This window comes from Suncus etruscus, chromosome 6, assembly GCF_024139225.1.
Source record: "Suncus etruscus isolate mSunEtr1 chromosome 6, mSunEtr1.pri.cur, whole genome shotgun sequence".
NCBI lineage: Eukaryota > Metazoa > Chordata > Mammalia > Eulipotyphla > Soricidae > Suncus > Suncus etruscus.
In genome coordinates, this window is record NC_064853.1 from 94,510,735 (window position 1) to 94,524,132 (window position 13,398).

Below are 13,398 nucleotides of genomic sequence, written 5' to 3' on the forward strand. Positions count from 1 at the left end.
AAGGTTGAGCCTCAAAAGGTGTCACCTACGGTATGTTAGGAGGGGAGAAGGGAGACCAGTGGTGGTGGTGAGGGGACATTAGTTGTTCGTGCTGCCAGCAGGAGGTGAGCTAGCGGGGCCCTGCTGTGGGAAAGACTGCTGGGTTCCAAGCTGGGTCTTGCCCAAGATCTCTGGACAGCCTCGGGTCCTGCTAAAACGAAGGAGGCCACAAGCAATGTCCAAACCCCAGAAATGAGGCAGCCTGGTCGCAGAGGGGTCCAGGTCCACCCCTGCTCAGCCTTCGGGGATGGCCCTGGCCCGCAGTAGGGGGAGATTTTTCGGGGCCACCCACCCCTGCGTCTCGTGACGTGTCTGGCCCCGCCTGCCGTGGGTGGTGACGCGGTGGCCACGCCCCCGCTTAACGTCACCGGCTCGTTCCCTCTCCGGGGAGCGGCGGATGCGCGGCTCCCACCCCTCCCCTCGCTAGGGCTCTCCCCTCCCTCCCCGGTTTGGCCGGGCCCTCCCCACGGCAAGACGATGGCCCGAGCCTCGAGCGCGGGCTAATGGCCCCGGCCATGGACTGGATTGGCTCGCGGAGCCCGGCGGGTCAGGGTAAGCAGCGGAGGCCGGGGACGGGCTGGGCAGCCGGGCTGCGGGTGCCTGGTGCGCGGGCTGCTGCGGGGTGGGGGCCTTGAGGAAGGGGCCAGTGCCGGAGAGGGAGGAGCCTGGAGCGGAGGCGGGCCAGGCAGAGGGAGCGAGGAGGGGGCCAGACCACTGGCTCTCGGGGCTGGCCTGCTGTCGGTGCACTCCGTGGGCTTGGCGCCTGTCTTGCCTCCGCTGAGGCTGGAGAGAGGTGCAGCTCGGGGAGGGGCTAGTCACCTCTGTCCTGTCCATGGCCACTGGCCTTGCCTGCCCCAACTCTCACCCCCCCCCCCTTCCTACACCTTTGCCAGTTCTGGGAGTGACCCTATGCTGGGAAGCTGGCAGTTCCTAGCTGTGCCTCAGCCCCGCTCATGAAGGTAACCTGCAGACACTGGTTAAGCACCGGCCACGGACGTTTTGTCTAACACAGGTCCCCTCAGTGTCAACTGGTTGGTTGGAGAGGGAGGCCACATTTGGGGCACCTGTTTTGTGTCTGAGCACCTCATACAACCCCGAGAGCCCCTCCCTGCAGCCCAAACAAGCCCCCTCATGGAGAGAAAGCAGACCCCAGTGGGAAGGCCAACAGTTTCTCCCTCCTGCTGGGGCCTTGGTTCCCCAGGATGGTGATGCATGCAGAGGCCGGGCCTCCAGCCAGTGCATCTGAAAGGCACCGGCTTGCTCTCCCTTAGTATCATGAAATTCTCCAAGCTTGGATAAGGCCAGGTGGGAGCTTGCAATGGTGAGGGCTGGGTTGGGAATGCTTTCAGAGTCCGTCTCACAGGCCTTGTACTTAAGGTTCTTTGGAGTTTAGGTTCTAGCTTCGATACGTACTATTCCAGGGTTTCCTTTAAGGAATTCTGGGATGTGTAGTCTTAGGTCAACCTCATGGCTTTTGTTTGTTTGTTTTTGTTTTCCTGACTATGCTCAAGACTTACTCCTGCCTCTTCTCAGGGATCACCCCTGGTGGGCTTGGGGGTCTACAATAGGTGCTGGGCATCAAACCCAGGTCGGCCGTGTGCAAGGCCAGCCCCAACCCCACCTCATGACTTTTGAAGTTAAGAATCCTGTAGGCTGAGCCGGAGAGATAGCACAACTGTAAGGTGTTTGCCTTTCACGCAGCCGATTCAGGATGGATGGTGGATGGCGGTTCGAATCCTGGCATCCATATGGTCCTCCGGGCCTGTCAGGAGCAATTTCTGAGCACAGAGCCAGGAGTAAACCTTTAGGGCCGCTGGGTGTGACCCAAAAGCAAAAACAAACAAACAAATAAACTAAAAAACCACAAGAATCCCGTAGGCTGCAGTGATCTTCTGGCCTTCTTGCTAAAGCTTGAAGGAAGTCATTTTCTCCTGTGGTCAGAGAGAATTAGACTGACTCAACTGCCTCAAGAAGCCCTGGTTAGGTACTAGGAGCCTGGAATGGCCTGTAACCTTATGTCTTCTTTCTGCTTGGTAGCATTTCTGGGGACCACCAGCTGGCTGAGGCTTGGGGACAGAGACGGCTATTTCAGCTAAAGGTCAGTTGTGTTGTACCTTCCGTGTCGGCACTGTCTAGGGGTTAGGGCCCCAGCTTCTTGAGCTGCAGAGAGCTTGGCTGGGCCCCTGGCACTCCCACCTCCTCAAAGCCATGAGGCAAGAGTGTTCTTCTGTGACTAGGCACGGGTTCCAAGTGGGGAGGGGACTGGCTCAGCATCCGGAGCCAAAATAGGAATAGAACTGGGAGCTGAGCCTGGAGCTAGCAGTGCTGGGCTTTTGCTTTTCTGAATCGACGCAGCTGACAGCATGCCTATGATTTCTGTGCTGGGAAAAATGTTTCTGTGGCAGCGCGAAGGGCCGGGAGGACGATGGACTTGTCAGACCAGTCGCAGAGGTGAGACCAGGCAGCATGGATGTGTCTGCAAGGTGCTGGGATGCTGAGAGGGTCAGGATGTTCAGAGGGTTAAGAGGAAAATTACTGGGACTTAGATCTTAGGCACCCAACGGAGACTGGACAGGGCATCCGGAATAAACCTTAGGGTTAGGGTGCTGGTGTTGAAAGGCCAGAAGAATTCTGGGCATGTAGGGAAAGGAGGGAGAAGTGTGGATAGCGACAGCTGGGGAGAGCAGAGAACCAGAAGTAAGGCCAGCAGTCCTGCCTGCGGGTGGTGGGAAGGTGTCGTTGCTGAGGGTGGTAGCTAGCTCTATACCCTCCGCCCCAGAGGAAAAGGGAGATCGAAGCTCCAGAGGAGACCCGGAGTTAAACCCACCTTGACGTTTAATCGCTGGGGTTTGGGTGGGCAGTGAGTGTCCAAAGGCGGAAGGGTGACTGTGGGGATGCCACTGAAGACCCCCTTCTGGAGGCTGGGGTCAGGGGGACTTGAGAGTTGGGAAGCACCAGGTGGTTGCTATTGTCCTGGCCGGAGGAGGGTCCGTGAGATCAGGTCACATCATGAAAACGGGGGCCCGCGGTAGAGTTGGGGGGCGCAGCTCAAACAGCCTTTCCCCCACCCCTCAGCGGCCTCGGACCCTGCGTGGGCTGTGGAGTGGATCGAACTTCCTCGGGGCATCTCTCTCTCCTCCTTGGGATCCGCTCGGACACTCCGAGGCTGGAGCCGCTCCTCTCGCCCCTCCGTGGACAGCCAGGACTTGCCAGAGGTGCGGTGCGGAGTGGCCACCCTGCTGATGGCCGGGGCCAGGGGCGACCACAGCCCGGGAGAGGGGAATCTGGAGCCCCCGCTCCCGCGCAGACAGCCTGCACCCCGCTCCCCTTCCTGCGCGGAGGCGCTATCCGGCGGGGCCGCAAAAGACCGCCCCCGCTCCGGTCTGCTCCGCTCGGCGCCACGCCAGCCAGCCAGCCAGCCAGCCAGCCAGCCAGCGGGCGGGCGGGCTTGGGCCTTGGGCGCTGACGTCAGCGCATCCCAGGCCGTATCCCGGGAGACCCTGTTGCATGGTGATGGGTTGCCAGGGAGACATACACCTTTTTCTCTGGGTCTGGGCCGCAGCTGCGCGGAGGAGCGCCCGCACGGATGGCGGCGGCGGGTGCGGGGGGGAGTGCGGGGCGAGGAGCCAGGAAACACCCAGCAGGGCCTCCTGCCCCCAGGCCTGGCCGAAAGCTTCCAGCGCCACCCTGGGGGCCCCGTTAGCCAGGTACTGAGGGGAGGGACCGAGGGTGGCCCAGGGGCAGAGCCCCTCCAGCTTCCGGAGGGTGAGGACCAGACAGACACGATGGAGGAGAGTGATGGAGTGATGGAGGAGAAGCCGGGAAGGCAGGCCGGTCCCTGCCTCTGACTTCATTCATTCCCGCGGGGAAGCAGGGGCCACCGACAAGCGCTGGGTGGTGTAAAGGGGGGAACCCAGGTAGGCCCACTCAGGCGCCCCAATCCACCCCTTACCCCCCCGGCCTAGGGATACTGGAAGACAAGTCCTGGAGCAAACGATAGGAAGGCCCGGAGTAAGGCCTGAAGCAGCCACTAGCATTTTGTCAGGAAAGACAGCCTGCTTAGCCCAAGGGAAAGCGGGGTGCCTTTGCCTGGAGGCGGGCTGGCTGCTTACTGATGGGGAAGAACAGGGAAGAGGGGATTTACTGGCAATTGGGGGGGCGGCTGGGTGTTCCAGGCAGGCCAAAGAGGAGGCGGGGCCCTCCCAAGTGGTTTCCTGCCAGGCTCAGCTGTGTTCACTGGAGAGTGCAGGAGCCCCCCAAAAGGGTTTCAATCCCCATATGTTGTGAGCTGAGCAGCCGCACTCCAGGAAAATTATTTGTTTACTTAACGACCTTCACTTCCTTTGTGCAACCTTTGTATTTGGGGACATTAGTGGGAATCGGGTGTTGGGCTCAACATCTTGGAGCAGCAGTGATAACAAATTTTTTTTCCTGAGCTCTAACAGAAAGAAGGAAGTACAGGACACAGACTGTCACCACACATGGCATATGGAGAGGGGGCACAGCAGCTGTAAATAAGGGCAGTAGGAAATAGACCACTGGAAGGGTGGCCAGACAGGCTTCTTAGTGGAAAAGATATTTCAGTTCAGCTCCCTAAAGGGAGAGGGCCTAGGCCATCAGGGCATTGAAGAAGGGCAGCAGGTACAGAAAGGAGACGGGGATATTCAGCCTTTTAAAAAAAATTTTTTATGGGGTATATGGGGAGAGATTTGCACCACACCTGGTACTACTTTAAGTGTGCTATTCCTGATTCAGTACTTTGGGCATTCACTCCCAGCTTTGCTCAGAGGACCATGCGGTGCCAGAGATGGGGCCCAGGCTTCCTGTTGGCGAAGCCTGCACTCCATCATGAGCTCTATGAAACCTGCATGCTCCAACAAGACCCTGAGTGGATTTGGATGAGCCAGGCTTTCTGGAAGAGCAGATGATGGTGCCGAAGTTTGGAGCTAGGCTACCTGGGAGAAAGGGAGATGCAAAGGAAGGAAGGAGCAAGGAGGGCATTTCCTGCTCCATTTCCGGGCAAGCTTTCTAACCTGGGTGGGCTCTGGAAAATGCTAGAATGTAATCATGAACACTGAGAGGAGAGCGGCCACGGAAGGAAGTCCCAAATCCTGCCTCACCCCTGCCTCATCTTTGCCTCCTCATCTCCCAGGGCATGTTTCTTTGTTCCTCCATCTGTCCCTCTGCCTCGGGTGGGAGACAGAAGGTGGTAGGTCAGCATGGCTCACTACAGGCTAGTGAGCTGGCCTGCCTCTTTCCCCTCTTTTGAATGGAGGGGTCTCCCTGGGCTCTAAAGTCCGCCAGCCCTGCTCAATCTCCCGCTTGAGGCCTTGGGCAGAGATGGTCTAGGGCTCTGCTGCCAGAGGAGCCCTGAACCCCTGATGCTGTCACCCAAGGTGAATGTTGGAGACACAGTCGCGATGCTGCCCAAGTCACGGAGAGCCCTAACTATCCAGGAGATCGCTGCGCTGGCCAGATCTTCCCTGCACGGTACAAGTCACTGCGCGCCTTCCTCCTGCACTTTTCCTTCCTTCCTTCCTTCCTTCCTTCCTTCCTTCCTTCCTTCCTTCCTTCCTTCCTTCCTTCCTTCCTTCCTTCCTTCCTTCCTTCCTTCCTTCCTTCCTTTCCTTTCCTTCCTTCTTTCCTCCTTCCCTTCCCTTCCCTTCCCTTCCCTTCCCTTCCCTTCCCTTCCCTTCCCTTCCCTTCCCTTCCCTTCCCTTCCCTTCCCTTCCTTCCATTTTTGGGTCACACCTGGCGACACTCGGGTTACTCCTGGCTCTGCGCTCAGAAGTTGCTCCTGGCAGGCTTGGGGGACCATATGGGTTGCCAGAATTCGAAACACCGTCCATCCTGTGTTGGCCACATACAAGGCAAACACCCTACCACTGCCCTATCTCTCCAGCCTCTTTCTTTTTAAAATAAAAACATGTTTTATTTATTTTATTTTATTATATGTAGAAGGGGAGGGAGATGGAGAAAGAGAGAGTACTGTGCTCAAGGGAGAACACTGGCTTCTCCAGAGGCAGAGAGAGACCCAATCAGGTACAGGTCCTGGAGTTAAAGTATGAAAGCAGGAAAGTCCCAAATCTTGAAAGGGGATGGGGGTGATGAGCTCAAGCACCCCCTGTGCCTGTTCTTTTTCTTTTCTTTTTTGTATTTTTGGTTATAATGGCAGGTGCTCAGAGGCTACTCACTGCTCTGTGCGGTAGGTGGGTGAGGGTCGTCTCTTGGCAGTGTCCAGGGATTATGCATTGCTGGGAATATTGGAATTCGGCTTTCCTGCATGCAACACCTGTGCTCAGCATTGAGCCAGCTCTCCAGTCCCTGGGATTGTCCTTTTCTTGCCTTTCCCAGTTGGGCCCTGGGTTCCTCCTACGAGCCACAGGTGGGGGTACATGAGTCTTCTTCCCCTGGCTTCCCTTTCACTTCCTCTCAGATGTTCTTATCTGGCTTTCTCTCTTTGCCCTCCCCCAGGTATTTCTCAGGTGGTAAAGGACCACGTGACCAAGCCCACCGCCATGGCCCAGGGCCGGGTGGCACATCTCATTGAGTGGAAGGGCTGGAGCAAGCCCAGTGACTCTCCCGCTGCTCTGGAGTCGGCGTTTTCCTCCTACTCCGATCTCAGCGAGGGGGAGCAGGAGGCCCGCTTTGCAGCAGGTGAGGGCACCACCACCCACCACTCAGTTGTCATGGGGACGTGACTCTTGTCAACTTGGGCCTAAAGTGGAAGGGGTTGTGGGGTGGGATCCCCCTGGTACTCTCTCTAGGCCAGGCTTCCTTCTGGCCAATGAGTTCTGTGTCTGATCCGACAGGTGTGGCCGAGCAGTTTGCCATTGCAGAAGCCAAGCTGCGGGCCTGGTCTTCGGTGGATGGTGAGGACTCTACTGATGAGTCCTATGATGAGGACTATGCTGGGACTGACTCAGGTGAGGGGCCCTCCCAGGCAATTGTTGTGCACATGGCCTTTCTAGTCAGAGCTAAACCTTTGGGAGAGGAGGCCCAGAGCAACCTCAGAGGCCAGGGATGTAGACAGTGGTAGGATCAGTTTTCACGGTTGAATACTTGTCAAAAACAAATGGGTCAGCTGGAGAGAGAGCACAGTGTTAGGGCATTTGCCTTTCGCACAGCTAAACCAGGATGGATGGTAGTTCAAATCTCGGTATCCCCTGAGCCTGCCAGGAGCGACTTCGGAGTGCAGAGCCAGGAGTATCCCCTGAGCACTGCTGGGTGTGGCCAAAAACCATACCAAACCAAAGAAAACAAAACAAAAAAACCAAATGGGCTAGTAGTCAGAGAGAGAGAGAGAGAAAGTGATAGTGGGGAAAGTGCTTGTCCTGCATGAGGACAGGAAAGGTGGAAAGAGAGGTGAGAGGTGATAGGGATTAGATAGACAGGACAATTGCATAGAGCAATTGCCTTGCCAACCTAGAATCTATCCTGGGCATCCCATATGGTCCCTGAGCTGCACCAAGAGTATTCCCTGAATACAAAACCAGGAGTCAGCCCTGGTTTGGTCCCCAAACCTTTTTTTTTTTTTTTTTTTTTTTTTTTTTGGTTTTTGGGCCACACCCGGTGATGCTCAGGGGTTACTCCTGGCTGTCTGCTCAGAAATAGTTCCTGGCAGGCACGGGGGACCATATGGGACACTGGGATTTGAACCAACCACCTTAGGTTCTGGATCGGCTGCTTGCAAGGCAAATGCTGCTGTGCTCTCTCTTCCGGGCCCCCCAAATCATTTTTTTTAAAAAAGAAAAGTCCTTTGAAGGGGAACTGGAATGATGGGGTGACAAGGTAGTAGACTCAAGTGCAGGTGTGTGTGAGGAATTGCTTTGTTATGAAAATGGATTTTGAGGGGCTGGGAAGGTGGCGCTAGAGGTAAGGTGTCTGCCTTGCAAGCACTAGCATAGGATGGACTGCAGTTCGATTCCCCCCTCTCCCCCCCCCATATGGTTCCCCCAAGCCAGGGGCGATTTCTGAGCGCATAGCCAGGAGGAATTCCTGAGCGTCAAACGGATGTGGCCCAAAAACCAAAAAAAAAAAAAAAATGGATTTTGAGGCCGGAGGGATAGTACAGGCAGCCTTGCAAAAAGGTTGATCTGGGACGTACCTGGGTTCGGTTCCGGGAATCCCATATGATCTCCTGAGTCTGCCAGGAGGGATTTCTGAGTGCAAAACCAGGAGTAACCCCTGAGTGTCGCTGGGTGTGGCCCAAAAACAAAAAACAAAATAAACAAACAAAATAGATTTCTGGTCAGAGATAGTACAGCAGGTAGGGCATTTGCCTAGTAAGCATTCTACCCCAGTTCTGTCCCCAGCACTGCCAGGAGTGAGTGATTCCTGAGCGCTGAGGTAGAAGTAACCTCTGAGCTTCCTCCCTTCCTCCTCCTTCCTTTCTTTTTTTTTTTTTTTTTGTTTTGTTTTTGGGCCACACTCGTTTGATGCTCAGGGGTTACTCCTGGCTATGCGCTCAGAAGTCGCTCCTGGCTTGAGGGGACCATATGGGATGCTGGGGGATCGAACCGCGGTCTGTCCTACGCTAGCCCTTGCAAGGCAGACACCTTACCTCTAGCGCCACCTTCCCGGCCCCTTATTTTTGGTTTTTGGGCCACACCTAGCGGTGCTCAGGGGTTACTCCTGGCTGTCTGCTCAGAAATAGCTCCTGGCAGGCACAGGGGACCATATGGGACACTGGGATTTGAACCAACCACCTTTGGTCCTGGATCGCCTGCTTGCAAGGCAAACGCAGCTGTGCTATCTCTCCGGGCCCCTCCTTCCTTTCTTTCTCCCCTCCTCCCTCCCTCTTTCCCTTCCTCCCTCCCACCCTTCCTTCTTCCCTTCCTTTCTTGTCCCTCCCTCCCTCTTTAATTCCCTCCTCCCTCTCTCCCTTCCTTTCCTCCTTCCCTTTCCTTCCTTCCTCCCTCCTTCCTCCCTCCCTCTCTCCCTTCCTTCCTTCCCTCTCCCTCCCTCCCTTCCTTCCTTCCCTCTCCCTCCCTCCCTCCCTCCTTCCTTCCCTCCCTCCCTCCTTCCTTCCTTCCTTCCTTCCTTCCCTCCCTCCTTCCTCCCTCCCTCCCTCCTCCCTCCTTCCCTCCCTCCCTCCTTCCCTCCTTCCCTCCTTCCCTCCTTCCCTCCCTCCCTCCTTCCCTCCTTCCCTCCCTCCCTCCCTCCCTCCTTCCCTCCTTCCCTCCTTCCTTCCTTCCTTCCTTCCTTCCTTCCTTCCTTCCTTCCTTCCTTCCTTCCTTCCTTCCTTCCTTCCTTCCTTCTTTCCTTCCTTCTTTCCTTCCTTCCTTCCCTCCCTCCCTCTCTTCCTTCCTTTCTTCCTTCCTTCCTTCCAAAAAAAGAAAATAGAAAAGAAAAAAAGGGCCCGGAGAGATAGCACAGCGGCGTTTGCCTTGCAAGCAGCCAATCCAGGACCAAAGGTGGTTGGTTCAAATCCCGGTGTCCCATATGGTCCCCGTGCCTGCCAGGAGCTATTTCTGAGCAGATAGCCAGGAGTAAGCCCTGAGCACCGCTGGGTGTGGCCCAAAAAAACAAAAAAACAAAAAAAAAAGAAAAAGAAAAGAAAAAAAAAAAAAGAAGTAACCCCTGAGCACTGCCAGGTGTGGCCTCCCCCCACCCCCAAACCAAAAACAAGCCAGATTTCAGCAAAGGCCTAAAAGTGCATACTTTGCATATAGAGGCCTGGGTGCACTGTGAGTGATGAAGTGGGAGGAGACCCTGAGTGACTTTTTTTCTTGAAAAGGGCCTGGGACCGGAGGCCAAATAAGCACAGGAACCTCTGCTTTAAAAACAGAGCAAAACTAAACAGAAAGATAACCAGAAAAAGCCCAGCAGCCACCACTCTGTGGATTCTGGCAGGGCCCGGCTTGGACTGGCCTTGCTCTGCAGAGCAGATGAGCCTCATTGCATGGGGCAGCTGTGACCCTGAGCACACAGGAAGGCAGGCTGGGCCTGGCCAGCCCCCAGGTACGCTGGCTTCAGCTCCACAACTTTGCAGGGTAGCCAAGACCCTCCTGTGAGCTGCTGGGGCCAGTGAGCACAGCTGCGCTCGCTCTACGCCTTTCATCTTTCCTTCTTGGGACCACAGGCCGGACTTTCCCTGCAGGTTCGGCTCCAGCCCTGCGGGCTCTCATCCGGGCCCCTCCTCCCCATTAGACTCTGCTGACAGAGGCTGCCCTCCAGGGCTCTCCCACAACCACCCTCCCAGCCAATGAAAAAGTTCTCCCATCTGGGAGATGCTTTTGTGCAGATGAGAGACTACTGTGGTCTAGAGGGGCCGGAAAATTGGGGTGCCAGAACCCCGGATCACAGTGTTTTTGTTTGATTGCATTCCAGGTCTGCACTGGTCCTTGGGCTAACAGTAACAACTAACATTTCTCCAAGGCCATCTCTAGTGGTATGTTGGTGAGAATGAGGAAGAGGCACTCCTTTCTCTCCCCGATGTAGCTCCCTGCTCCTGGCTTCCAGAACTTGAGCCACCATGTTGGGCCATTCCTGCATTTGCTTCCTTTATTTTTCTTTTTTGGCCATACCTGGAGGCACTCTGGGTTTACTCCTGGCTCTGTGCTCCATGATCACTCGTGTGAAGCTACGGACCTTATGGTATGCTGAGGATTGACCCAATATCAACTAAGTGCAGGGCAAATATTCTTGCTCTGGTCCAATGCTTTCCTCTTTTTTGTTGTATTTTGTTTTTTTGGGCTACAGCCGTTGACGCTTAGGGGTTACTCCTGGCTATGCACTCAGAAATCGCTCCTGGCTTGGGGGACCACATGGGATGCTGGGGGATTGAACCTAGGCTAGCACTTGCAAGGCAGACGTCTTACCTCTCGCGGCACCGCTCCACCCCCCCCCCCTTTTTAAATTTGTTTTAAATTTTTTTGTGGGAGTTGGGCACACCTGGTGGTGCTCAGGGCTTATTTCTGGTGGGTTTGGCGAACCATACATATGTGGTGCCAGGAATTAAACCCAGGTCAGCCACATGCAAGGCAAGCACCCTACCAAATGTACTATATCTCTCTGGCCCAACGTCCTTCATTTTTTTTTTTTTTTTTGAGTCACACCCGGCAGTGCTCAGGGGTTACTCCTGGCTCTACACTCAGAAATCGCTCCTGGCAGGCTCAGGGGACCATATGGGGTGCCGGGATTCGAACCACTGTCCTGCATTTAAGGCAAATGCCTTACCTCTGTTCTATCTCTCCGGCCCCTCATTTTTTCTTTTTTCTTTTGCTCCACACCTGTCAGAGCTCAGTGATCACTCCTGGCGGTGCTTGGGGGACCATGAGGAGTGCCGCAAAACTGGTCAGCCTCATTCTAGGCAAACACCTTACCTGCCTTTCTATTGCTCCAGTTCTAGTTGTCTTCTTTTTTTGACAGGAGAGAGAAAGAACCCTAAGTGGTGCTCAGCAGGGCCTTGTGGTATTATGGACGGAGTAGAGGGCCTTGTGCACACACTCTTTGAACGGCTTCCCTAGCTATTGCTTTCTCTGTGCTTTTAATAACATTGTCTAGCTAGCTCATCTGGTTAAACTCCCAGTTCACCCTAGAGTAGAACTGAGAGGCTCCTAGCTGGATCCAGGGGCACGTGAGTGATGGGAGAGCATGATTTCTGACAGGGGCAGAGATGGGGCTAAAGGGCTTTCTCCTCTTTCTCTCCCACAGAGCTGGCTGGGCAGCTGCCCCTGGGTGCCCATCTCCAGGACCTCTTCAGCGGCCACCGGTTTTCTCGGCCTCTGCGCCAGGGCTCTGTGGAGCCCGAGAGCGACTGCTCGCAGACCGTGTCCCCAGACACCCTGTGCTCGAGTCTCTGCAGCCTGGAAGACGGGTTGCTGGGCTCCCCGGCCCGGCTGGCCTCGCAGCTGCTGGGCCAAGAGCTGCTCCTCGCCCAGCTGCCCCCGAACAGGGAAAGTGCCTTCCGCAGCCTGGGCCCCCTGGAGGCCCAGGACTCGCTCTACGGTTCGCCGCTCACGGAGTCCTGCCTTTCCCCTACCGAGGAGGAGCAGGAGGCGGCAGCCCCTTGCCAGGACTGTGGGCCCCGGCGCTTGGGCTCGGCGAGCAGCTGGGAACAGCAGCGGCAAGGCTCCAACGTGGCTTCCTCCGGCGTGGTGTCCTTGGAGGAGGACGAGGCTGGGCCGGACCAGCAGTGACCCCCGTCCCGCCCGGTGCCGGGGACGGCAGAGCCGTGGCCCGGGTGGTGTGCGCGGGCATCAAGCCACCAAGCAGAGCTCCAAAGCTTCGAGGGCTCCCGGGAGCACTCACTCTCCTGTTGTGTGTCTTTGCATGATCGTGTTGGGAGAGGTGGCAGGGGGCCAGGCTGGGGGCGCATGTCCTGCCCCCAACTCTTGGGGCTTGCCGGGGCTTGCCCGGGGCCCCTGGGGCAATGGCCCCAGCTGTGGCAGACTGCAGTCATGTTCATGTTCTTAAATCAAAAATCGCCACATACACGTTTGCTCCTCGGATGATGTGACCCCAGAAGGGGCGGCTTGACTGGGCCTGGGGAGGGGTGTGGGGGCCAGGGGGCTCTGAGAGACAGAGCCCGGCACCCCTCCATGCCTGCCCCACGCCCTCGCCTCCACTGCTCTCACCTCCCATGCGTCCTTGTGCAGTGCTCGCTCAGAAGCATCCCCCAGGGCGCGGGGCTCGGACTTTCCTTCGGGGACCTCCCACCCCACCCTCGACGCCCCCTGCCCAGCCAGGCCCGTGCTGTGCATTCCCTCTCCATCGTCTGGTTTGCTCAGTCGCATCTTCCCCGACAAACGAGGCGTTGGCGCGAGGGGAACCTGTGCCTGGACCGTTTCCCTGGCCCTGCTGGTGGGCGCTGGGGCCTCTGCCCCAGGTTTTGTTTCTTGGGGCTGTGCTGCTTCAGATGGCCACTAGGGGGCCATCCTAGGCTGCTGCTGCCCTACTCGGGGCAGGAATGGTGCCAATGAGTGATGGAGGGAGTGCCTCTTCTCTCCTCGGGAGGAAAGAGGACAGTGCCTTCCTTGGCTGGACACAAAGGCCAAAGCTGCAGGAGTGGGGGGGTGTGTGTCTCTGCCCCAGGCAGGGTGTTGGTGACGAATTAATTTGGAGTGGTGGAGGCCTCGGAAATCCACGGGACTTGGGGTTTTAGGGCTGGGGGCAGTGTGCTGCGCAGGTGGCTGCAGAATTCGGAGCCCTGTAGACTTTGGCAGGTAAGAGGGTCCAAGGTAAGAATGAAAGCCCACGGGCACAGGCATTCTATATATACGTGGCTCATTAGGTGTTTATTTTGTTCTACTTAAGAATTTGTTTTATTAAATTAATATAAAAATCTTTGTAAATCTATATACATCTGGTCATTGGAGGTTCCAGTATAAACCCATACTAGTTCGCTCTCTTCCC

General features: G+C 56.3%; 1 protein-coding gene and 1 long non-coding RNA gene across 5 annotated transcripts in view; both read left to right on the forward strand.

Annotated features, from left to right (window-relative positions):
• The first annotated feature begins 454 nt into the window (after positions 1-454).
• On the forward strand, positions 455-12,479 carry FAM131A (family with sequence similarity 131 member A). Of its 4 annotated transcripts, XM_049775875.1 has the most exons (7): positions 455-591; positions 2,077-2,137; positions 3,115-3,254; positions 5,436-5,529; positions 6,514-6,696; positions 6,852-6,965; positions 11,698-12,479. In XM_049775875.1, the coding sequence occupies exons 4-7, from the start codon at positions 5,460-5,462 to the stop codon at positions 12,180-12,182; spliced, it is 852 nt and encodes a 283-aa protein (XP_049631832.1). In that variant the 5' UTR covers positions 455-591; positions 2,077-2,137; positions 3,115-3,254; positions 5,436-5,459; the 3' UTR covers positions 12,183-12,479. The 4 variants fall into 4 exon arrangements, with proteins under 4 accessions (XP_049631832.1, XP_049631830.1, XP_049631833.1 ...); XM_049775873.1 differs by lacking the exons at positions 455-591; positions 2,077-2,137 and adding an exon at positions 2,312-2,490; XM_049775876.1 differs by lacking the exons at positions 455-591; positions 2,077-2,137; positions 3,115-3,254 and adding an exon at positions 3,310-3,746.
• A 49-nt stretch (positions 12,480-12,528) lies between these two features.
• The window catches only part of LOC126012111 (uncharacterized), a 60,207-nt gene continuing 59,337 nt past the window's right edge, over positions 12,529-13,398 (forward strand). Inside the window, exon 1 of the long non-coding RNA XR_007496783.1 lies at positions 12,529-13,109. This is a non-coding gene — a long non-coding RNA (uncharacterized LOC126012111). The remainder of the gene's footprint in view (positions 13,110-13,398) is intronic.

Bases quoted from the DNA above. Each gene is read 5' to 3' on its own strand.
- FAM131A (XM_049775873.1), top strand. From the start codon at position 2,403: ATGCCTATGATTTCTGTGCTGGGAAAAATGTTTCTGTGGCAGCGCGAA. The intron at 2,491-3,114 runs GTGAGACCAGGC...CCCACCCCTCAG, and splicing joins TTGTCAGACCAGTCGCAGAG to CGGCCTCGGACCCTGCGTGG. The intron at 3,255-5,435 runs GTGCGGTGCGGA...CTGTCACCCAAG, and splicing joins ACAGCCAGGACTTGCCAGAG to GTGAATGTTGGAGACACAGT.